A 25,208-nucleotide genomic window follows, 5' to 3' on the forward strand; every position below is an offset into this window, starting at 1 on the left:
TTTTAGGGAGTTCAAGACGTAGGAAACCAGATTTTATCATGCTTCAGATGTTTTCTAATGCCCTCTTTCTCTGATTTAGCTGTGGCCAGAAGAGCTCTGAAGAGACAGGCGAGGTGAGTAGGAGAATTAATGAAACTTGACTTTTTTTCTTTTTTTTTTTTTTTGATTAAGCGGGAAAAATCCCCATTCTCTGTCTAAGGAAATTTAAGAGTGAATTTCACATTTCCTCTGTGGACACTCTGTGGTTCTCAGCAGGATCATGATGGCTGTTTGACATCACAACCAGGTTCAAAACATTGGATTCCTTATCCCTGACCCATTATCTAACTGGTCAGTTTCTTCTTTGAGGTATCTCTGTGAACTATGCCTTAACATCCAGGCTCTGCTAGTCTTAGTCCTTATCAGTGTTTACTCCTTTTTATTTTTAGATTAGTTTAGTTTTTTGTTTTGTTTTGTTTTGAGACTGAGTCTTGCTCGACTAGGTTCGAGTGCAGTGGTGCAATCTCGGCTCACTGCAGCCTCCACCTCCTGTGTTCTGGTGATTCTTCTCCTCAGCTTCCCAAGTAGCTGGGATTACAGGCACATGTCACCACGCCCAGCTAATTTTTGTGTTTTTAGTAGAGATGGGGTTTTACCATGTTGTTCACGCTTGTCTTGAACTCCTGACCTCAAGCGATCTACCTGCCTTGGCCTCCCAAAGTGCTGGGATTACAGGTGTGAGCCACCGTGCCCAGCTTGTTTCTTCTTTTTAAGTGGCATCCTCACCTTGATCTCTTACTTCTGATCCAGTCTGTGTACCACTTACAGCTGGATCTCCTGAGGTACTGCTTTGATCATATCAATCCCCAATTCAAATAGCTCATAATAGAAAAATCAAGCTGTTGACCCCAATATTTAATGCCTTCTGTGATCTGGCCATAACCTCTCTTTCAGCCTCATCTGCTACTGTTCCTATTAATGAATCCTCTGCTCTAGCCAGATCCTGATGGAGGGGTGTTTCCCAGGTGCCAAACTGTAGGGGGTGCTGAAAAAAATTGCTGGAGTAAATATGAAGTATGGTGCTACATAACTGTTTTCCACATTGACTCCTTGAATTACTGTACAAACGTGAACTGGTCATTCTTGTTCTCCCCATCAAGCCAAATAGTGCTGTCAAGTGGGAAAATTTTTGTTCTGGCTATCTCTGATTTATCTCTGTTGAGTATTTTTACAACATATAAGCCACCAACTTCTGACACCAATGTGTGAAATGTCATGTAAAGTCTGCAGTTACAGGCCGGGCACGGTGGCTTATGCCTGTAATGCCAGCACTTTGGGAAGCCAAGGTGGGCGGATCGCTTGAGATCAGGAGTTCGAGACCAGCCTGGCCAACATGGTGAAACCCTGTCTTTACTAAAAATACAAAAATTAGCAGGGTGTGGTGGTGGCATGTGCCTCTCATTCCAGCTACTCAGGAGGCTGAGGCACGACAATCACTTGAACCTGGAGGGGGAGGTTGCAGGGAGCCATGATTGCGCCATTGCGCCCCAGCCTGGGTGAGAGTGAGACTCTCTCAATAAATAAATAAATAAATAAATAAATAAATAAATAAATAAATAAATAAATAAATAAAGTCAGCAGCTACAATCAACTGAAATTCTAGAGCCAAATAATGCATTGTATAAAACTATTAATCATTGATGATCAGTTTTATTAATTGTATTTCTAAAGTCTGGTTTATTCAGGTATGATTTACATATGGCAAAATTCACCCTTTTTAGGTGTACAGTTTGATGGATTTTGACAAGCATATGCGGTAGTATAACGATCACCACTGTCAAGATGCAGAGTATTTCCATTGCTGTTATTTATATTTTAAATGTTCTATCATGGCGCCTAAGAAGTAATCCAGTATATAATATTATACATAATGAAGTCGTTTTTGAAATTAAAATGTATCTGAGTTTTAAATAGAAAAAATAGTTTTTTCCAGCCTCTGCTAGATAGATGGTGAACAAATATTTAAAGAAAATCAGTTTTAAGGGGCTTGAAAGGAGTGCCCACAAGTCTTGGTCCAGTCCCAGGTGCCGTCTATATATGGGATACTATAGGAAGAGTAGATTTGGGAGGAAGGTGATGAGTTTGATTTTGGGCATGCTAGAATCAAGGAGCCTGTAGGCAGGGCTGATATTCAAAACTTTCTAACAACCAACAGAGCACAGGCAGGAATTAGTCAGGGTGGTTGCCTGCTGGTCAGGACAGACACCATCAATAAACAAATCGGTAAGGCTGTACCTCTGCATACTGACTAGATATCAGCTCTGCCCACAGGATGTCCAGGTAGGAAGTTGGAACTGTGGAGCTAGAAGTCAGAAGAAAAGTTGGGCTCAATATAATGGATTGGGCTGGTATAATTAATAATTGATTGCATTGGCATGAGAGGGCTGGGGATAAGTCCTGGGATTGAGTCGAGGAAGGTGAGTGAGGAGGAGTGAATGGAAAGGTGAGATGAGAACCAAAAGACGACTTTGTCCCAGAAATCAAGAAAAGAGTTTTAAGGATGGAGTGGTCAATAGGATAGCAAAGGCACATCAACTTGGCAGTGTCAAAGTGGTAAACATGGTGGAAGCAGATGAACATGTGTGTCTGTAGCAGGTACAGACATGTCCTGTAACAGTGTATTAAATATTTTCTTTCATTATGAAAGTATATTATACTTACTATACACTGTTTGGAGACAGGAAGGTGGCCAATTTCATCCTGCTGGAACTTCTGAGCCAAATACCAGGATCAGCTGAGGATGAGGACCCCAAGGGGTGCTTACCACTGGCACCCTGGGTGGTGCAGGTGCACTGCTGAGTTTGACACCTACCAGAGCAGTCCGTCAGTTCAAGTGGGTGGTGCTGGTTTGGGGCTGCAGAGAGTAGCACTGAACAGAAACTCCCTACTTTGAAGCTGCCTCTCTCCATCTGTGGCCCTCTACCCTTCTCAGACAACTGGATCTCAAACTTGATAAAGAAAGATGACAGCTCCCTGATCAATTTTTCCCCTGTGCCAAAACTATCTGAATACATAAAATAGGACAGAACTCTTTTCACTCTCAGTATGTGACAGACTCCTCCTCTTTAGAAGGATGTGAGACAGATGGAAAGATGTAGTAGGAAGATGGAAAGATTTAGAAAATTAGGTAGAATGGAAGGATTGAGTAGTTCCAAAGGAGGGGAACAGAGTTACTGTGGGAAACAAAAAATTGACGAGTGGTCAAGATCAGAAAAGGTGAGAAATGCCATGAAAAAGAAGACTGTTGCATTCATACTTCTCTCTTGTTTTTCTCCTGTCTCATCCCTCAGCTCCGTGGTGGTGATTGACTCTGATTCTGATGACGAATGTTACACCTATGAGGAGAAGAAAGCTAAGTTATTGGAAATAAACAGCGACGGCAAGTATATATTACTTTGTTAGATAAGTAGCTGAGCTCCAAAGCCTCATCACACATGGTAGTTTCAGGATCAGAGTCTGCACACTTTCTATTCAGAATCCTTCAGTAGTGAGTGCCACCGTTTCTTTCCTCGTATGTGCTGGATGTGGATATGGCTGGGTTCCCTATAACCCTCTGGTCAATTTCCCAGCAGCAGCAACTGTTGTTGCTGCCTGAGACCTTGGGGGCCCCCTCAGTAGAGTTCTCACCTGCCTAGAGCTACATCAGTGAAGCGGGGTTGGGGTGGCGGGTCAAGAATTGAGGCTGGGAAGTATGGAGGCTGCTCTGTGACTCCCTCTTCCCCTCTCTATGTGTGGGAATGATGAGGAAGAGAAAAGGAGTAAGAGGCCTGGCTCATTCTTCCTTCCAGCTTGAAGGGTGGTGGTTGTGGGCCAGCTGGCAGTGTCGTGTTGAGAAAATTCTTACTTTCTCCATTGAGCTGCTGGTCCTTGCTGTTTGCCAGTCCTTCTGTATTTTCTAGAGATTCTTGTGTTTCTTTAGAGCCTGTTTCCCTTGGCAGATCTTACCTGTTTGGATTCAGAAGCCCCTTTAACCTTCTGGGTGACTTGGAGCTTAACTCAATTCAGAACTTACCTGCTCAATGGGGATGAAACACAGGAAGACTAGAAACTTTTTTTTTTTTTGTGACGGAGTCTCGCTGTGTTGCCCAGGCTGGAGTGCAGTGGCGCGATCTCGGCTCACTGCCATCTCCGCCTCCCAGATTCACGCCATTCTCCTGCCTCAGCCTCCCGAGTAGCTGGGACTACAGGCGCCCGCCACCATGCCCGGCTAATTTTTTTGTATTTTTTAGTAGAGACGGGGTTTCACTGTGTTAGCCAGGATGGTCTTGATCTCCTGACCTTGTGATCCACCCGCCTCCGCCTCCCAAAGTGCTGGGATTACAGGCAAGACTAGAAACTTTTTAAGCATTAGGGACAGTATTTCATTGTCCTTTGTTCTCTCAGTACAGATACAGGGCATGATACGTGGGGCACTTAGTTAATATTTGCTGAGCTGAACTCAACTGAAAATGGGAGATGCTTAAAGCGCCAACTACTTTTTTTTTTTTGGAGACAGAGTCTCAGTCTGTCCCCCAGGCTGGAGTGTAGTGGCGTGATCTCAGCTCTCTGCAACCTCTGTCTCCTGTGCTCAAGTGATTCTCCTGCCTCAGCCTCCTGAATAGCTGGGATTACAGGCGCCCGCCACCTTGCCCAGCTAATTTTTTTATTCTTTTATTTTTTTTTATTTTTAGTAGAGATGGAGTTTCACCATGTTGGCCAGGCTGGTCTTAAACTCCTGGCCTCAAGCAATCTGCCTGCCTTGGCTTCCCAAAGTGCTAGGATACAGGTGTGAGCCACTGGGCCTGACCAGTACCAGCTACTTCTTAGATAACTACCCAAGTGCTATTGTTGGCCAGAGTTTCTTAGCTAACCCAGGATATCAGAGCAGGGAAGGGAGAGGTCGTTTGAAACGCTAGTCTCCTATTGTTCTACCACTCATCATTTCTTTCCCTGCTTCCTCTCTCTAGCTCTGGATGGCTGTGCCTGAGCAGGACAGTGGTCTGGGTATAGAGTAGAGGGTCTGACATGACAAGCCGTTCAAATGTGAAAGGAACTCCAAGGAGGCAGCTTGAGGGCAGGCAGGAATAACAGAGCCAGAAACCAGTTCACAACCAGAGGCTGCCAGGTGCTTGACTCCTTAAATCAGAAGAGACAGATTCTTTTAAGAGTGAACTTTTAGCTAAGGCTGCTCTTACCTTGCTGGCCTGTAGACTGTAACTGGGCATCCATCGCAGCAATGGAGGGATGAAGAATGCTCCTATAGGACTGGCTTTGTACGTTTCTTTACTGTTCTCTATGTGGCATTTCTTTCTGTTATAATGAATTTAGGCAATTCTACAGAAAACAAGGCCCAGTGAACTCTAAAACATACCTCCAACCTTTGTCGCTGTACAGTCATTTTTAAATATGTTGTAAGCAGTGTGTCCCTACTTTTTCTAATTTTTCATTTTAACTGCAGGTGGCAAATCTTTTAAGTTTTCTAGGAAGGAGGCAGGGCTTTTTACCATAGGAACATCCACTCCTTTTCTCTTCCCTCACTGCATATTTGAAGTTTTTTCACAATTAATTCAAATAACAGATAAGACTCTCAAAATATATTATCTCAAATCTGCAGTTTTAGGATAAAGAGTTTTTGCACCATAAGTATATCTTTCACATCTTGCCGATGCCATGGTTTAGATTTTTAGATTTTTTTTTTTTTTACATCCAGAATCATAGAAAGCTAGAACCTGAGCTCCAAACAGACTCCAAAGAGTGTGTGGCGTCAGACACACTGGCCTTCATTTCAGTGCAGGCTGTGATGTTCCAAATGTTCCTGAGGCCTCTCAGAGAGTGCTGACATCAGGACGTACTCCTGACTCATATCAATGGTTCTGAGAGCTTTGCACTTATGAACTAATTTAAAGAATGAAATTTTGGTGACCAAAACAGAGTTGTCAATTTTTGATTTGTCTAATGAAGGAAATTAAAAAAAAAAAAAACTTCAGCTACCATTTACTATCTTTGTAATTTTGTAAAGAACACCAAAAGTTTAGCCAAGACGTAATCACAAAATAAAGGACAGTCCTTTAAATTATAGAAATTTAACTTGATGGGGGAAAAATACCACTTTATTATTCTAATTTGTCTTATTTTGCTGTGGACCAGTGAAAATATTCAAGTCTGTACACCTGTGTTTGGGAAGCCCGGAGCAACTACTACATCTTGCTACTTAGAGGCTATGATTTGAAAATTGCCACAGGAGTTTGGTTGCTATTTGATCTGTCACTGCTCTCAGTGAAATAAAAAATAGAGGGAAAAACAATCTAAGATAACTTTCTTTTTTAAAAAATAATTTTTAATTTTTGTGAGTAGATAATAGGTGTATATATTTATGGGGTACATGAGATGTTTTGATACAAGCATGCAATGTGTAATAATCACATCATAGAGAATGCAGTATCTGTCTCCTCAAGCATTTATCCTTTGTGTTACAAGCAATCCGGTTATACTCTTTTAATTATTTTAAAATGCGCAGTTAAGTTATTGACTTATAGTCATCCTGTTGCGCTATTAAATAGTAGATCTTATTCTTTCTATTTATTTGCATCCATTAACCATCCCCACCTTTCCACACCCCTCCACTCTCCTTCCCTGCCTCTGGTAACCGTTCTTCTATTCTCTATCTCCATTAGTTCAATTGTTTTCATTTTTAGACCCCACATATAAATGAGAACATGCGTGTGGTGGCTCACGCCTGTAATCTCAGCACTTTGGGAGTTCGAGGCAGGTGGATCACGAGGTCAAAAGATCGAGACCAGCCTGGCCAACATGGTGAAACCACATCTCTACTAAAAATACAAAAATTAGCTGGGTGTGGTGGTGCGCGCCTGTAGTCCCCGTTACTCGGGAGGCTAAGGCAGGAGAATTGCTGGAACCCAGGAGGCGGAGATTGCGGTGAGCCAAGATCGCGCCACTGCACTCCAGCCTGGTGGCAGAGCAAGACTCCGTCTCAAACAACAATAACAACAGCAACGAAAAAAACATGAAGTTTGTCTTTCTGTGCCTGGCTTATTTCACTTTACATAATGACCTCCAGTTCCATCCATGTTGTTGCAAGTGACAGGATCTCATTCTTTTTTATGGTTGAGCAGTACTCCATTGCTCCATTGTGCATATATACCACATTTTCTTTATGCATTCATCTGTTTTTGGTTTTTTTGTGTGTGACAGAGTCTTGCTCTGCTGCCCAGGCTGGAGTGCAGGGGCACAATCTCAGCTCACTGCAACCTCTGCCTACTGGGTTCAAGCGACTCTGCTGCCTCAGCCTCCTGAGTAGCTGGGACTACAGGCACCCTCCACCATACCTGGCTAATTTTTGTATTTTTAGTAGAGATGGGGTTTCACCGTTTTGGCCAGGCTGGTCTCAAACTCCTGACCTCAAGTGATCCGTGTGCCCTGGCCTCCCAATGTGCTGGGATTACAGGCGCTAGCCACCATGCCCGACCTCCATTCATCTGTTGATGGGCACATAGGTTGTTTCAAATCTTGGCTATTGTGAACAGTGCTACAACAAACACAGGAGTGCAGATATCTCTTTGATACACTGATTTTCTTTCTTTTGGGTATGTATGCAGCAGTGGGTTTGCTGAATTGTATGGTAGCTCTGTTTTTAGTTTTTTGAGGACCCATCAAACTGTTCTTCAGGGTGGTTGTACTAATTTACATTCCTACGAGCAGTGTACAAGGGTTCCCTTTTCTTCTCATTCTCACCAGTCTTTTGGCTAAAAGCCATTTTAACTGGGGTGAGATGATACCTCATTGTAGTTTTTTTTTTTTTTTGTCTTTTGTTTTGTTTGAGACACTCTCACTCTCACCCAGGCTGGAGTACAGTGGTGTGATCTCAGCTCAGTATAACCCCCGCCTCCCAGGTTCAAGCAATTCTCGTGCCTCAGCCTCCCAAGTAGCTGGGACTACAGGCACGCACCACCATACCTGGCTAATATTTGCATTTTTAGTAGCAATTGGGTTTCACCATGTTGGCCAGGCTGGTCTCAAACTCCTGACCTCAGATAATCCATCCGCCTCGGCCTCCCAAACTGCTGGGGTTACAGGTGTGAGCCACCGTGCCTGGTCATTCATTATAGTTTTTTGATTTGCAATTCTCTGATGATCAATGATGTTGAACACCTTTTCATATGCCTGTTTGCCATTTGTATGTCTTCTTTTGAGAAATGTCTGTTCAGATCTTTTGTCCCATTTTTTCATTGGATTATTAGATTTTTTTTTCCTATAAAGTTGTTTGACCTCTGTATATACTTTAGTTATTAATCTCTTGTCAGATGGGCAGTTTGCAGATATTTTATCCTATTCTGTGGGTTGTCTCTTCACTTTGTTGATTGTTTCCTTTGCTGTGCGGAAGCTTTTTAACTTAATGTGATCTCATTTGTCCATTTTTGCTTTGGTTGCCAGTGCTTGTGGGGTATTGCTCAAGAAATCTTTGCCCAGACTGATGTCCTGGAGATTTTCCCCAATGTTTTCTTGTAGTAGTTTCATAGTTTGAGGTCTTAGATTTATGTCTTTAATCCATTTTGATTTGGTTTTTGTATAGCAAGAGATAGGAGTCTAGATTCATTCTTTTGCATATGGATATCCAAGTTTCCCAGGACCATTTATTGAAGAGACTTCGTTTTATTGAAGTACATACACTTTTTATTGAACATACACTGGCTTATTCATTTATTGAAGAGCCAGTGTATGTTCTTGGCACCTTTTTCTAAAATGAGTTCACTGTAGGTGTGTGGATTTGTTTCTGGGTTCTCTATTCTATTCCATTGGCCTATGTTATCTGTTTTTATGCCAGTACTATGCTGTTTTGGTTACTATAGCTCTGTAGTGTAATTTGAAGTCAAGTTATGTGATTCCTCCACTTTTGTCCTTTTTGCTCAGGATAACTTAGGCTATTCTGGGCCTTTCATGGTTCCATATAAATTTTAGGATAATTTTTTTCTAGTTCTGTGAGGAATGTCATTGGTATTTTGATAGGGACTGTATTGAATCTGTACATTTCTTTAGGTAGTATGGGCATTTTAACAATATTGATTCTTCCAATCCATGAACATGGAATCTTTCCATTTGTTGGTGTCCCCTTTAAAATAATTGATTCTTAACTGCTGTTCGAAACGCCATAGTTCCTGTCTTGTTTAATTTGTGCGAAATAATCTGCTGAAATTCAGTGTATACAGGAGATGGTAGAGGGAGTATATTTATATATGATTGTGTCTCTCGAATTTCAGATGAGAGTCCAGAGTGTTGTTATGTGAAGCCTGCCATCCAGGAACCTCCAATAGTTATTAGTGATGATGACAATGACGACAACAACAATAATGATTCGGAAGTTCCCAAAAACAACAGCAAGGATTCGGAAGCTCCCGACAACAACAGCAAGGATTCGGAAGCTCCCGACAACAACAGCAAGGATTCGGAAGCTCCCGACAACAAAAGCAAGGATTCGGAAGCTCCCGACAACAACAGCAAGGATTCGGAAGCTCCCGATGACAACAGCAATGATTCAGAAGCTCCCAACGACTACAGTAGTGATTCGGAAGTTCCCAGTGACCACAGTAATGATTCGGATGTTCCCGACGACAACAGTAATGATTCGGAAGCCCCCAACGACAACAGTAATGATTCGGGAACCCCTGACGACAACAGTAATGATTCGGGAACTCCCGACGACAACAGTAATGATTCAGGAACTCCCGACGACAACAGTAATGATTCGGAAGTTCCCGACGACAACAGTAATGATTCAGATGTTCTCGACGACAATAGTAATGATTTGGAAGTTCCTGACAACAATAGTAATGATTTGGAAGTTCTTGTGCCAGCAGAAGATTTGTGTAATGAAGGCCAGATTGCTTCAAATGAAGAAGAGCTGGGTGAGGCTGCTGTCTCCCAGCACGATTCATCTGATGATGCTGGTGAGCAGGATCTTGGTGAGAATCTCAGCAAACCACCAAGTGATCCTGAGGCTAACCTTGAAGTTTCAGAGAGAAAGCTGCCAGCTGAGGAAGAGCCTGCACCTGTGGTGGAACAATCAGGGAAAAGGAAGTCAAAAACCAAAACTATTGTGGAGCCACTAAAACAACAGAAGGCAAAAACCAAAACTATTGTGGAACCGCTGAGGAAAAGGCAGGCAAAGACCAAAAATATAGTGGAGCCACTGAGGAAGAGGAAGGCAAAAACCAAAAATATATCTGTGACACCTGGTAAGTCAGTCATGCCAAGTATGCCTGTCCCACTGAATGTGCCTTGCCTGCCAAATGTGCCTGTCTTATCCAGTCTGCCTGTCCTCCCTGTCAACCCTGTGCCATTTCAGCAACTTCCTTGTGGCCCAAGGAGGCATCCATCCAGTGAAAGGATGGTTCTGGGAACAGGGGAGGAATGCCCACACCTTTCTCATGCTCCTGTATCTTGGTATCTGCTGTTCACTAGCCTGGAGTGCTGTCTCCCTGAACCTTCCGTTCTGAGGATATCTTATTTTTCTTAGGACCTAGCCCAATTATCACTTCCTCTATGAAGTCGTGAGTCAGAGTGGCTCCTATCTCCTGAGTTACCAAAGTTCTAGAGCCCATCTCTACTAAAGCACTAGTCATACTGTTAGAATATGTTCCCGAGTCGGTCCCCTTCCCTACCCCGCCCTGGTAGACTGTGAGCCTCTTCATGGGAGGACTCTTCCTCATCTTTTAGTCTCTCAGGATTTGGCCTAGTGCTTGGCATGTGATAGAGGTTCAATAAGTTTTTTGGATATATGAATGACACTATTGATACATAAACCTTTAGCTAGAACAGCTGGCAGGATGGGTCCTAGGCCAAGGCAGAAAGATCTGCCTTGCCCTGCACGCTGAGTGAAGGTGCTGCCTAGGATATGAGCCACTCATCGGAGCAAGTGTGTGAGCTGTACTGTACCACCCCTTCGACTGTGCATGCTTCAGTTGCCCACACCACCTAGCTTCCTAAGGGCACACTCTTGGACCTTCATAGTCCTTGGTGCCTGTGACAGAATCCTGCCCAGCTCATGCTGCTGGCAGCTCTGTGATTCACGTGGGTGAGATGGTTGAGAGTGATGACGGCGGCAGTATGCCACTTCAGACAGTTTTGTTTAGAGATGTTGCACTGGGCTTGGCTGTGAGGGCTCCTTTTGGGTTTACCTTTCTGTTAGTCTCTTGATGGTACCAATTTTTGGGGTACAAGTAACCTATTATTTTTTCAGCTGGTAAAGGACGTAAGAAGCGTGGACCTTCAAAGAAGAAACACGGTGCGGCAAAAGTTGAAAAACGCAAAACTAGGTATGTACTACCCATGTTCAGTTGAACAGGAATTTATTGCACAGTTGTCACACTGGGCAGTCCACTGGGCACTTGGGTGGGGGTGGTCTGTAAGGGGATGGAGTCTGGCTGGGATGGAATTGGGGGATAAGATTTCTGTCCTTGAGTAGGAGGGCCCAAGCAAGGGAGCAGGCACCTTGGCGGAGAGCCCATGCCCAGCCTCAGAGAGTGGGGAAAGAAGTGGGAAGGGAGCCAGTGGGTGGTATTCTCTGGGTAGGGGGGGCCTTTCTGCACCCACAGCAGCTCTGGCCTCTGAGATTGCCCATGTCCTTCAACTCAGATCAAAGAACTATGTGTAGCCAAGCAAGACACTTTTTTTCAGGCTTGATATAGCTTCGTGGCCACCAGTTTATGCTAACCCAAGGCAAAGGCACTGGAAATGGTGAGAAGGCAGAAGCAACACATTGATCTGTTGGAATTGGAGGGAGAGTGGTCAAGATTGTCTTCCAGGTTTTTCTAGTGCTTTAGCTGAGCCCAGTTACTGTTACTACTATGTATATCCTTATGAATTTTTCAGCTTAAATGTTAGGATGAAATGGATTGCTTATCATTCCTTTATTTCTATTAAGCTATATATAGTTGATACTGAAAACAACAACTGATCCTGTAGACCAAATACATGTTAATGCTTAAGGCAAAAAATTAATGTGTTTTCTTATTTAGATTCCAGGAATTTCTTAGTTTTTCCCTTAAAAATTTGATATAGTAAGCATAATTTTCTTTTTTTTCTTTTTTCTTTTTTTTTTTTTTTTTTTTGTGAGACAGAGTCTCGCTCTGTCGCTCAGGCTGGAGTGCAGTGGTGCGATCTCGGCTCACTGCAAGCTCCGCCTCCCGGGTTCACGCCATTCTCCTGCCTCAGCCTCCCGAGTAGCTGGGACTACAGGCACCCGCCACCACGCCCGGCTAATTTGCATAATTTTCTTTTACTTTCATTGAAGAGTAATGTATACTCACATCTGAATTGTCTTACAAGACAAGGAATGTATTTGAAGGACTCATTATTTTTTAACGAGTGTTTGAGGACAATAAGTATATCTTAAGGGAGGGGAAAAAGACTGATTATGTCAGGCATAGGGGCACCAGGTTACCCTGGACCTGAACAGAAGGGCTGTCTGTTTCTGTACTGGCTGAGGTAGCTGGTAGCACCTTGCCAAGTGCTCTTTTAGCTGGATCCCCTTTCAGCAAGGTTTCTGCTCTAGACTCCTAACTACATATTTAAGCTACTTTGCCTCCAGGGACGTGTGTCTTGGGTAGCTCCCAGGTTGCTTTGCTAGAGCGTGACAAAAGAAGGGAAAAGCTGTCCCTTGGTGTCATTGTCAGTCTGCATTATCCAAAGGAGGCTAGCCTATTTGGACTCTTAACTGTTGTTTAGCACTTCCTGTGTCGTCTGGAGGCTTCCTGTTATGCTTAGCATTGTTCCTGTGTAGGCTGCTTGCTGGTCATGGTGTCTGATTTTCCCAGTTTGGGGTCTTGTCGGTTCCTGTGATGTGAAGGTGCTCAGTCTGCAGTAAAGAGCCACAGGCCTTGAGGTGAAAGTATGCTAAGCCACAAGGCTGGCGTTCTGTGAGCACAAACACACAGGAGTCTGGGCTCTGCCAAAGTCTGCAGAGGGTTCAGGTTTGCATCTGCCGCCTTAAATACTGATGTAAGTTTGCTTCCAGACCTAAGTAACTGGAGGCAGAAATGTTTCAGTCCCCCATTTCAGGCTTGGGATGAAGACCCTTCCGTAACCTCTGTCTTGTCTGGTACTTTGCCTCTCTGCAGCCCAACTTCCTCACGTAGGGTTTAGTTTATGACTTAAGGGTTAATAACTGTTCTGGCAAAATCTCATTCTTAGGAGTTCTGTTAAGTCAGAAACTTGCTGCGTTTGCTCCCCTTTTATCTTTCCAGCTCTTTGGGCTCATCTCTGGACTTAGTGGACTGTTCCAGCTAAGATAAAAATGCTTCTGTTTAAATGGTAGTTATTACAGTATGAGTCCTTTATGTGCTCAGCATTATTCTTTGTGCCATTTGAATTAGGCTTGAAAGATGGGGCAGCGATTGTGGTTTAATCAAAAGACCATGAGATTTGGATCAGGAGATTCACTGTCTCTGTGATCTTTGGGCAAGTCACTTGACCTCTGAGCACAGTGGAGATCGTAAAAATAGTAATAGCTTCTTTGAAGGGCGGTTGTGAGGATTAAATATGACAATGCAAAAGGAAGTTCTTTGCAAATGATAAAGTGCTGCGCAGATGGTTATTCTCAGTAGAGGTGGAGATGTAGTCATTGTAAGCCGTGGGAAAATAGATTGTGCCGAGGCACAAATGCGGGAAATTGCAATTTGTGTCCAGGGAACATTTAAGTTGCCCACTTTGGCTAGAGTGGCAGTGGTAGCTGGGAATAGAGCTTTGGACAGGGTTGACCCTGGCCATGAATGTCAGGCCAGGCAGTGAAAAACCAGAGGGGGACAGTAATTGGAGCATGGCCTGCAAAAATGAATCTGGAGGGGTATGTGTGATTGGATGAGAAGAGAAAGAGCCTGGAGGTAAGGAACACTGGAATGTTCTCATATCCAGGCATAAAGGGTAGGACAAGAACTTGAACTAGAGTCGGAACCAGGGGGATGGAAAGGAGGGGCTGACTGGAAGAGAAAGTGTGAAGAAGATAGTCTGTCTCTGTGCCCAATAAAGAGAGAAAAGGAATTTTATTTTATTTTTTGAGACAGAATCTCGCTCTGTCACCCAGGCTGGAGTGCAGTGGCGCGATCTCGGCTCGCTGCAAGCTCTGCCTCCCGGGTTCACGCCATTCTCTTGCCTCAGCCTCCCGAGTAGCTGCGACTACAGGCACCTGCCACCATGCCCGACTAATTTTTGTATTTTTGGTAGAGACAGGGTTTCACCGTGTTAGCCAGGATGGTCTCGATATCATGACCTTGTGATCCACCCGCCTCGGCCTCCCAAAGTGGTGGGATTACAGGTGTGAGCCACCGTGCCCAGCCGAGAAAAGGAATTTAAAAATGTCTTTGAGGTTTTTCAGCCAATTGTAACACAAGTTTGATAATTGAACACATGTTTAGCTGGAGATACATTCATGTTAGTCAGTTGGAAGTTTGCACTGGGCAATTGTAAATTCAGAACTAGGTCTCAGGAGAGCTCCAGAGTGCAGATACAGATGTGGGGATAAGTCTCTGAGGTTGAAACCATGGGCTTTATACCTCTGAGGGTTGCAAAGAGTGAAGAGAAAAGGCTGCAAATGAAGGCTTGGGAAATGCCCTCATCTAAGGAGCTGGATGGAAGAGGGAGCGACAGGTCTTGACAAGACGCTTACATGTGCATTCCTTCTCTCTCTTTAGCTACATAAACCTCAGTTGAATTTATCTTTACAGGACTCGTAAGTGCAAAGTCCCTGGATGTTTCTTGCATGGCCTTGAAAAGTCAAAGAGATACTCTGGAAAAAATTTAAAGCGAAATAGGGATGAATTGGTTCGGAGAATCTATGACCTGTTTAACAGATCCGTCTGTGATAAAAAGGTAGGATCAATGAATGAGCACTGATTGAGCACCTACTATACACCAGTACTCTTGGTGCTGTGAGGTGCACTAACCATATATACTTCCCGCCCTTGAGCAGAGGCAGTTGAGGTTGGGAGATGAGCCCTGGCACAAGTGAAAGCAATAGAGAATGTGTATGAGTTATAATGTATAGGACAGATGGCTGTTACCACAGGAGATCAGCAGAGGGAGAAATCATTGAGAGCCTCAACAGCCAGGAAGTAAGATTACCTGGAGGAAGTGAGACTCTGCTTAAAGGATGGTAAGTGGCGAGAACAACAGGATGGGGGAGAGGGAGAGTTGAGGCTCGACAATCAGGAAGAGAGGATTCTTGTGGAAGGATAATGGAAAAAGAGCTGTGTGACCTTGAACAAGTTACTTGACCTCAGTTTGCCTCAGTTTCTTCATCTGTAAAATGGGGACAACACGGTACATATTACCTCATAGGATTATTGTTACCCTTCTATAAGTTAATACACATACTGTGCCTAGAACAGGGTCTAGGACATAGTAAGCTCTTATTTTTTGATAGTGTAGGACTGGATACTGGAGGGCCTTGGGAATCAGGTTGGAGGAGGTTAAATTTACGTGAGAAGGCACCACTGCACAGGGATGGGGTGCATCAGGGAGTGAATAAAATTAACCCGCTGAAAGAAATTAACCTGACAGTAACCTGTGGGTATGGACTGGATTGGATAAAATCTGGAGGCAGAGAGACCTATTGGTCATTAGATTTTTCAGACTTTATCATCTCTGGTGACAACACTTTATGGAGGGAAGTTCTTACATATTCCTAAAGGTTCCCCAGCCTTTGGTGCCCTTCCGGATGACAGTGATGTCACATCAGATGGGTGGAACCTGAAGTGTTCTGAGTTGCATTTTCAGTTCAGCCTCGCCCACCTCAGCAGGGTTGTCCTTCTCTCCTTGGCTGCCCCAAGGACAAGAGAGCCCAAGTCCTGCACTCACATGTTCTATCAGTCTCCCTTGTGTCCTGATTGCCTGTTTATTGTCTTTACCCAGACTTCAATGTGGCTTTTATTCTCCTCTGAATGTTTTGATTTGTATTCTCTTTGAATAAATTTCTTCTCAAACTTGCTCTGAGCCAAGAACCTGGGGGAGAAAGTTCCTTTTCCTTTTTATTAGAGGGTAAAAAACTCTGGAGTTAATATTTTCTGGTCTGCTTAAAACTGCTTTCTGGGCCCAGCGTGGTGGCTCATGCCTGTAATCCCAGCACTTTGGGAGACCAAGGCAGGCGGATCACCTGAGGTCAGGAGTTCGAGACCAGCCTGATCAACATGGTGCAACCCTGTCTCTACTAAATACGAAAAATTAGCTGGGTGTGGTGGTGCACGCCTGTAATCCCAGCTACTTGGGAGACTGAGGCAGGAGAATCACTTGAACCTGGGAGGCAGAGGTTGCAGTGGGCTTAGTTTGCGCCATTGCACTGCAGCCTGGGCAACAAGAGCTAAAACTCTGTCTCAACAACAACAACAAAACAAAACTGCTTTCTGATTCCTTTAATTTGCTTTTCATTCTCAGCTGCCAGAGAAACTACGGATAGGCTGGAATAACAAGATGTTGAAAACTGCTGGCTCATGCAGCACTGGTGAGATGTGGTACCCAAAGAGGCGCCGCTTTGCCGCGATCCAGATTGGCTTGAAAGTCTGCGACTCTGCAGGTGATGGCAGGAGTGTGGCAGCTTCACCACTATGCTCTTTCCTTCTGACACTGTGCCTGTGAAATCACTCCTAGCTGGTAGCCTGTGTCACAGCTCGAACTGTCATTCTTGGGTGGGCAGGCATGCTGTGTGTTGCTTAGAGGACATAGTTATTGGATGTCTCACCATCCCTGTGAATCAAACCCATCGATCTTTATACCAGGCCTGCCTTTCTCTCTGCATTTCCCCCTTGCCAGCAGAAGCATCTTCATTCTCTCAGGGGCTGAGGTTCAAGGTCCTCTATGTCTAGCCAGTCACCAAATCTTCCTTCACAGTAGCTCACCATTCCTTCTCTATCTGTGCCTCCATCCAAGGACAGGCCCTCATCCCTGCTCCATTTCGTCTCCCATATGTAACTACATTGCTTTCCTGCTGAGAAACCAGGGCTTTTCAAGGCCTAGAGCCTGGCTTTTGAGGCCATTGTAATGTGCTCCTGTTTGGCTTGGCCAATCTTGTCTCTCAGTATTCTACCACTAGCCCACGCCCCAGACAGGCTGTCTTCACACTGGCCTTTAAAACATACCACAGGCTGGGTGCGTTGGCACACACCTGTAGTCCCAGCTATTTGGAAGGCTGAGGTGAGAGGCTCGCTTGAGCCCAGGAGTTCGAGGCTGTAGTACACTATGATCACACCTGTGAATAGCAGTTTCACTCCAGCCTGGGCAACATAGCGAGACTCAGTCTCTAAAATGTTTTTAAAAATGTGCCACATACTCATGTTTTGCCATACCCAGAATGGCCTTTCTAAATTCAATCAATTAGTAAGAACCTGTGAGATCCCAATTTCACCATGGAGCTTCTAACCAAATCCCACGGCCATAGCGATTGCTCCCCACCCTGTCCATCTCTGTTCCTGGAGGGCAGAAACTAGATCTTGTCTGGATATTTTTCTAGAAGTGCCTCACAAAAAAATGAGCATGTTGGAGCTGCTCTGAAAAGACCTGCTCACCGAAGGCCCTTTGCCATAAACAATATCGGGTTGAAGTAGGTTCACTATTCACTTTGAGAATCCTGGGAAGGTAGCACTCATGCTTACCTGCATGTGCTTCTGTAAGATAACCTTGTGTCTGGTGGGGCTGAAAGTCGAGGGGTTGTTGGGTAGCAGATAAGAAGAGGATTGGGGCCGGGTGTGGTGGCACACGTCTATAATCCCAGCACTTTGGGAGGCTGAGGTGGGTGGATCACCTGAAGTCAGGAGTTCGGGACCAGCCTGGCCAACATGGCGAAACCCCGTCTCTACTAAAAAAAAAAGACCAAAAAATCAGCCGGGCATGGTGGTGCACACCTGTAATCCCAGCTACTTGAAACCAGGAGGTGGAGGTTGCAGTGAGCTGAGATCACGCCATTACACTCCAGCCTGGGCGACAAAGCAAGACTGTCTCAAAAAAGATAAAAAAAAAAAAAGAGTATTGGTTTTAGTGCTCACAATTTCTTTTCATTCTTCTTTCAAGACCGAATCCGGGATACTTTGATCCATGAAATATGCCATGCTGCCTCCTGGCTGATTGATGGTATCCGTGATTCTCATGGTGATACATGGAAGTATTATGCCAGGAAATCCAACAGGATACACCCGGAGCTGCCCAAGGTCACCCGTTGCCATAACTATAAGATTAACTACAAGGTCCATTATGAATGTACTGGGTGCAAAACCAGGTAAGACTCTTCTTCTCAGACTTTTCCCAGTTACGTTTTGCTGGGGCCTCCAAGTGGCTCTTGAGTGATTTCATAAGTAGATGGCTGTCTGAATTGAGGAGGAGAACCTCTCTCCTTTCCATGTTCTCTTTCTCCTTTCTCTTCAGTAATTTGAGCCGGTCTGACCACTGCTGCCACTTGGTGCCCGGGTCTCTGACAACCCGGAGAAAATTATTGCTTTGGGCCCAAGGCCAACATCTCAGAGCCGATGCTGAGGTGCAGTGACTGATTCTTTTGTTGTGTGTTGTTCCTTTCCTTCCCAGGATTGGCCGCTACACCAAATCGCTGGACACCAGCCGCTTCATCTGTGGCAAATGTGAGGGGTCTCTGGTCATGGTGCCGTTAACTCAGAAACATGGGACCCGTATTGTGCCCCACGTATGACCATTTGCTGTGTATGTGCAGAAGTATTATAGAAAAATTAAGCAGGAGATGGCTAGGATTAGCCACGGGGATATGATGAAAACACTTGGCAGGAATTACAAGGCAATGAAGAATTCTTAAAGTTATCTGAGAGTATATTCATGTGAGCTATATCCTTTACTGGTAAGAAGTTTTAGAAAAGTTTGTTTTTGTGAAGTTAGGAATATTAGAATTTAGGTAATGTTAAGCAAGTAATATTAGAATTTAAGATTCAGGTTATTAATGATGATTGACCTTAACCAGGGACTCTGTTGCTAACTATTCTGTGCCCTTGACAGGGTATTTCTGAAGCCCTTGGGATCTACCTTGGGTCTTAGTTGAGTTCCATATTTTTCACATATAGGACAAAATGCAAAAGAAAAGTGAGTTTTCAAGAGTGGCAGGTTGAGAGAAAGAGGAGAACGCTGGAAAGAGGACAAGTTTTAGAGGCAACACTTAAACACCAGGGCTACTGTGACATCTATGTAGACAGGAAAGACAAACGTGTTTCATAAAATTCGTTGCTGATGGTATTGATTGAAACTATCTGAGCCATGTAATCAAAAAATAAAGTTTTCTGCATCTCACTTGTTAGCAAAGTCTGTTCATTGACTCCCTGCACCTAGAGCAGAACAGACCCTCTGGTCTTTTGTCCAAGACTCCGGACATCTGAAGCCCTCCAGGACTTGTCTAGAGGAGCGCGCCGCACTCCGTGTTTCTCTCTGGCTTCTGTGACTGCCCATAGGGACTTAGCAGCCTCCCTACTTCTTGGAGCAATTCAGGATATGGACTGGGATCCACATTGTATTCATTTCCTATGGTTGCCACAACAAATTACCACAAGCATAGTGGCTTAAAACAACACACATTTACAGTTCTGGCGGTCAGGTAGTCCATCACTGGTGCCACTGGGCTAAAATCAGGGTGTTGACAGGGCTGTGTACCTTCCTGGAGGCTCTGGGGGAGAATCTGTTGCCTTGTATTTTCCTTTTTTCTTTTTTTTTTCGAGACAGAGTCTTGCTCTGTCATCCAGGCTGGAGTGCAGTGGCACGGTGTTGGCTCACTGCAACCTCTGCCTCCTGGGTTCAAGTGATTCTCCTGCCTCAGCCTCCCGAGTAGCTGCGATTACAGGCACCTGCCACCATGCCCAGCTAATTTTTGTAGTTTTAGTAGAGACAGGGTTTCACTGTGTTGGCCAGGCTGGTCTGGAATTCCTGACCTTAAGTGATCGACGCACCTTGGCTTCCCAAAGTGCTAGGATTACAGGTGCGAGCCACTGCTCCCAGCCTTTTCTGCCTTTTAGAGGCTGCTCACATTTCCTGGGTTCATGGTCCCGTCCTCCAGAGGCAGCAACAGCTCCCTCTCTGACTCCCCTGCTGCCTCCCTCTTTCACTTTTATTTTTATGTATGTATATATGTATGTATGTATGTATGTATGTGTGTATGTATTGTCGCCCAGGCTGGAGTGCAGTGGTGCACGTGGACATCTTGGAGGCCACATTTTCAGCCGGCCACAAGCATCTTGACTACCCTGATACTTTTTCTAGGCAGGGTGCGTTCTGTCATTTCCCTGCTTTTCTTCATTTTGTAAAAGCTTGGAGTGTCTGGTGGCCACAAAGCGGGATGGTGTGTTTATATGGTGGGACGAGCTTCCCCAGCTAACTTGAGATTCTTCCTCCCCATTCCCACCTCTAGCCGTATCTGCAGTTTCAGCAGGGGCCCAGCTGGCCTGTGAAACTGGATCCTAGCACATTGGTGACTTAATTAGGGGGCACTGACAGTGCAGTAGACCCACCCGTCACCTTCTGTTTTAACTCAGTAGCCCTGTCACTTGCCTTTCTGGGAAACCCCAGTTATTTCCTCCCCTCACTTCAGCCTCATTGATAGCCCTGGAAAAATGCTCCCCACAGCCCGCCTCCAGGTGGCTGTGTGCTAATGACTATTGGCAAGTCATCTGGCCTTGCTTTTCTTCAAGCCCGCAGCCATTTCCCTAGTAAGCGCTTGTATCACTCACCTGAAAAACCAGTAGGGCCTTCTGAATGGTCTCCAATATCATCACCTGATCCCAAATTAACCTTTCAGTCTTACTTTCAGCCTTCCCACCTTTGCTACTGCCCTCCCTTATGCCTGGAAATACTACCTGCCCTTTAAGTCTTCAAGAAGCCTTCCCAAATGGCTCCAACCTTCAGTGCCCTGAGCTGTGGGTTCACTGTGCCACTTATTTGCCCCATGGCCCAGGCTGCTGGGTTTCACTAGTTTCGTACACATCTTGCCTCCTGTCCTGAGCTGCTGGAGTGCAGAGCTCTCGTGTTCATGTCTGATGGCCCCTTCCCCAATTATGTCAACCAGCTGCCTAACTGGTCACTCTGCACCCAGGTACTTGGGTGTTTCCCTGTGAGTAGAACAGGAGTGCCCACGGGGGCAGAGACAAAGCTGCAGACAGACATTGATGAAGGCAGGATGGGCTGGCATAGACCCAGGGCCAGGCAGGGAGAAGCAGAAGTGCCCCTGGAGCCCAGGTGGGCTGGCTGTAATGATGCACGAACACGCCTTGGTCCTGACGATCTTGTTTATTGAACAGTTTTAAGCAGGATTTTCGACGTAAAAATAAAAGCAAATATAGAGGTCTTGGGGACCATGGCCACAGTCACTGCTGAGCTGGAGGCCTGGGCTGGGCTGCGGCTTCATGGGGCAGCGCCCTCTATGCCATGCCTTGTACTCCCAGCACTTGGGGAAGGTGAAGTTTTAGTTTCCAAATGAGAAGGGCAGTGGGGCTCCACGCAGCCACCTCGGGCGGCAGGATGGGGCTTGGCAACTAAGGAGCAGCAATGGTGCAGTCCTCAGAGCTGGGAGGGTGGCTTGTGGCTTCCCTGGAGACCTGGTGGTGCTGGGGCTGCCAGTGAGTCCCGGGAGCGAGGATGTGGGGAGAGCCAGAACCGGCTCAGCAGAGGGAGGGAGGAGCCTGGAATGCGGGAAAGTCAGACTGTGTGGGCGAAAGGGGAGCCCGGATTCCGGCCTCACAAGCCCGAGTAGGAGGCCTCTGAGGTCTCAGACCAGGATGAATCCCGGCGGGAAGACGATGGCTGCCTCTGGAGCCCTCTCTGGTTGGGGCAGCCCAGGCGCAAGAGCAGCATCCACATCCGCTCCCGGAACTTGACCCCTACAAAGGCATAGAGCAGGGGGTTGAGGCAGCAGTGCATGTAGCCCAGGCCTGAGGTGACCGACTTGGCCACGTCTACCCTGCTTTCTCGGCCACAGTTCCGGGCTAAAGCGCCCAGGTCCATGAGGATGTCCACCAGCACCACCAGGTGATAGGGGGTCCAGCAGAGGGCAAAGGCCACCACGACCACCACCACCAGCCGCATGGCCCGCAGGCGCCGCTGGCCCCTGGAGACCAGCAGCACGGCCAGGATGTGGGCATAGCAGTAGGCCATGACCAGCAGGGGCAGCAGAAAGCCAGCCACCAGCTGCAGCACCCGCAGAGCCGTGCGGCCCACCTGTGGGAAGTTGTACTGGCAGTGGGTGGCGTTGAGGCGCTCGTCATGATGGGCCGACAGGAAGATGAAGTCTGGGAGGGCGAAGAGCAGGCAGAGCCCCCAGACAGCCAGGCAGGTGAGGGTCACGCGGGCCGGGGGCCCCCTGCGGTAGAGCTGGGTGGCGTGCACTATGTTCAGGTAGCGGTCAAAGCTGATGCAGGCCAGCAGGAGGGCCCCTGCGTAGAAGTTGATGTTGAAGAGGGCACCTGCCAGTTTGCAGAGGCCAGAGCCAAAGACCCACTGGATGGCAGCGTCCACTGCCCAGAGTGGGAGCGTCAGCACCAGCAGCGTGTCTGCCACAGCCAGGTGGAGCAGGAAGGTGTCGGTGCTGCTCAGGGCTGCCCGCCGGCTCAGCAGCACCGCTGCCACCGCGCCGTTGCCCAGCAGCCCCAGCAGAAAGAGGAGGCTGTAGAGGGCCGGCAGGAAGGCCCGGTCGAAGTTCAGGCTGAAGTCCTGTGGGCAGGGCGGGGAGGTACAGCACGAATCACTCTCGTTTTCTCCATAGTCATAGGAAGAGCTGAAGTTCTCCAGGAGGGCGGCAACCTCGGCGTCATTTAGCACTTGGTGGTCACTCACCTGTGAGGGAGGGAACGCAGAGGAAGGGGCTGTGTAAAGGCCCGGCAGGAACTCCTTTGTGACTGAGTCTGATTTAGTCTGTGATTTACTCTGAGCAGCTCCTCCTATAACTGTCCCCGCCAGTCTTCCAGGGCCATACCTCCTCAACTCCATCCGCTCAGCCTGGGCTCTGGGATGGTGACTTCCCTTCTCAAAGGCTGCTTCTCTTGAACTCTTCTGCGTGATCCCATAGGCCCAGGACCCCTGGGCAGGAGGAAGAGCGTCCCCCCGGTGCCCAGAGCCCTCTCTGTCCACTGTCCTGTCTCTCCCCACTCTCCCTTCACAGCTTGCCTTGCATCCTCAGTGCCCCACCCCCAACACATAGTTCAATCACCTCCCTCCCCAGTGCCTCTCCACAATCCCCTTTTCCAGTCACTGACCCTCCTCTTCCCTCCTCGGCCCTTGTCCGGGGACCCCAACTTCCTGTCCCCCTCTCCCCGTGTGGCCTCTCTACAAGTCACCACGCCTCCCAAATGCATGTGGTCTGCCCAGTCCTTCCCCCTCCCTACACTGAGGCTTGCACGGCCATTTAGTTGCCCACGAGGGGATCCCCCACTGAGCTTGAGAAGGAATCTTCTTTACCCCCTCACCCCCAGCACTGCGGACCTGCAGGCCTCCGCAGTGCCAATTCAATCCAGCATGCGAGAGTCAAAGCTCCAAGTCGCCTGAAGGGAGCCTTAGAGTCTACTTGCCCCCCCCGCCCCCGCATTTTGCAGACGAGACACCAAAGCCAGAGAGGAGAGGAGAGGCACCCAGGGTCAGTGGCCAAGCTGGGTTCCTAATTCCCCAGTGCTGTTTCTGCCATAACCCATGCAGCCTCCAGCTACTCACCCAACCCTGTGGTGACCCTGGGCTGTGAGCGAGCCGTGGTATTCCCCTAGTGCCCCGGGTTCTCCACTTCGAACTCTGTCCTGGCCTTGCTGGGCAGCAACACTTACCTCAAGGACCATGGCTGGGCTGGTGCTCTGGCTGCTGGGTGATGTGCTGCCTGCCCCTCTGCTTTGGTGGTTGTGGTTGGAAACCTGCAGTCACAGAGGAAGTGGGAGTTTCAGGCAGTTCTCAGCAGCAGCCTGTTCCAGGGAGTTACCTCTACCAGACCTCCCTAAACCTTAGGCCGCAGAGTTTCCGTGGCTGAGTGAAGCCTTTCTGGAGGAGCTGGCCACAAGCTTGGGACCAGAAAAGCTGGGCAGAGGATGACTGGCTGGGGGAAGGTCCTTTGAGAAGAGAGGTCTGAAGAAGAACCAATGCAGCTGAGAAGTGAAGGGCAGCCCTGCTGCCTGCACTGGTAGGGTCAGTGCTCCATAGATTGGAACTCATCTGTCCTGACCTTGAGTTGATCTTTGCATGATTGTAAAGACTGGGTAGAGAAATAAGTCTGTAGAGAAGATCCACCTTCTTAAAAATTTCAGTCAGGTGCAGTGGCTCATTCCTGTAATCCCAGCTACTGGGGAGGCTGAGGCAAGAGGATCACTTAAGGCCAAGAGTTTGAGACCAGCCTGGGCAACATAGCGAGGCTCCATCTCTACCAAAACTAAAAGAAGCCAGCCAGGCATGGTGGCATGTGCCTGTAGTCCTAACTACTTGGGAGCCTGAGACAGGAGGATTGCTTGAGCCCCGGAGTTCAAGGCTGCCTTGAGCTACAATTGTACCACTGCACTCCAGCCTGGTGACAGAGTGAGACCCTGTCTCTTAAAAAGGAATTAAAATATTTTTTAAAAAGTCATTACCCTAAATCTAGCTCTTTACCATCGCCCCTCCCTGCTAATCAATGGGGAAAAGGAAAGGGAACTACCAGTAATGAACTTGCTATGTGCTAGACATTGCTTTAGGTGCTTTCTCTGACACTGCCTTATTCCAACCACACAACTCACTTGTGAAGTGCGGGGTTATCTGCATGGATGATTCAGAAAGGGGACAGGCCTTCCCCAGACACACCAATTAAAGGTGGGCGTGAGGATTGATCCCACGGCTGTCTGATTCTCCTTTTCCTACTCATGACACTGTCTTCAGTTTCTTTTAAGTGAATAAGCTATGATATATTCATGCAGTTAAAAACAAATGAAATAAAGCTACACATTTTAACATGGATGCATCTAGAAAAGCCAACAATCACATGGTAGAAGAGGCAAGTTACAGAATGCCATGTATAGTTTGATGCCACTTACATAAACTCTAAAAACCACTGCAAAATCAATACCATGTTGTTTTGGGTAACACTGTTTGTTCTCAAAGTTTAAAACAGGGATGGGAGATACCACAAGTTCATAAAAGCAGTTGCTTCTGGGGCAAGAAGGATGGGGTTGGGGAGGAGGCCATAGGAACCT

The 25,208-nt window shown here is 46.7% G+C and overlaps 2 protein-coding genes across 2 annotated transcripts in view; one reads left to right on the forward strand and one right to left on the reverse strand.

Moving 5' to 3' along the window:
- The window catches only part of GCNA (germ cell nuclear acidic peptidase), a 32,472-nt gene extending 13,154 nt beyond the window's left edge, over positions 1–19,318 (forward strand). The window contains exons 5-12 of the mRNA XM_030934586.1: positions 80–113; positions 3,330–3,418; positions 9,294–10,268; positions 11,273–11,348; positions 14,754–14,898; positions 16,459–16,597; positions 18,088–18,292; positions 18,595–19,318. Coding sequence (XP_030790446.1) covers positions 80–113; positions 3,330–3,418; positions 9,294–10,268; positions 11,273–11,348; positions 14,754–14,898; positions 16,459–16,597; positions 18,088–18,292; positions 18,595–18,715 — 1,784 coding nt within the window. The 3' untranslated portion in view covers positions 18,716–19,318. The remainder of the gene's footprint in view (positions 1–79; positions 114–3,329; positions 3,419–9,293; positions 10,269–11,272; positions 11,349–14,753; positions 14,899–16,458; positions 16,598–18,087; positions 18,293–18,594) is intronic.
- Positions 19,319–21,284: 1,966 nt separating this feature from the next.
- Positions 21,285–23,984, reverse strand: CXCR3 (C-X-C motif chemokine receptor 3). The gene is made up of 2 exons (XM_010366589.2): positions 23,823–23,984; positions 21,285–22,845 (listed from the first exon to the last, which is right to left on the reverse strand). Exons 1-2 carry the CDS (start codon positions 23,832–23,834, stop codon positions 21,751–21,753), a joined length of 1,107 nt encoding a protein of 368 aa, XP_010364891.1. The 5' UTR covers positions 23,835–23,984; the 3' UTR covers positions 21,285–21,750.
- Between the last annotated feature and the right edge of the window lie 1,224 nt (positions 23,985–25,208).

This window comes from Rhinopithecus roxellana, chromosome 7 (assembly GCF_007565055.1).
Source record: "Rhinopithecus roxellana isolate Shanxi Qingling chromosome 7, ASM756505v1, whole genome shotgun sequence".
Lineage (NCBI taxonomy): Eukaryota > Metazoa > Chordata > Mammalia > Primates > Cercopithecidae > Rhinopithecus > Rhinopithecus roxellana.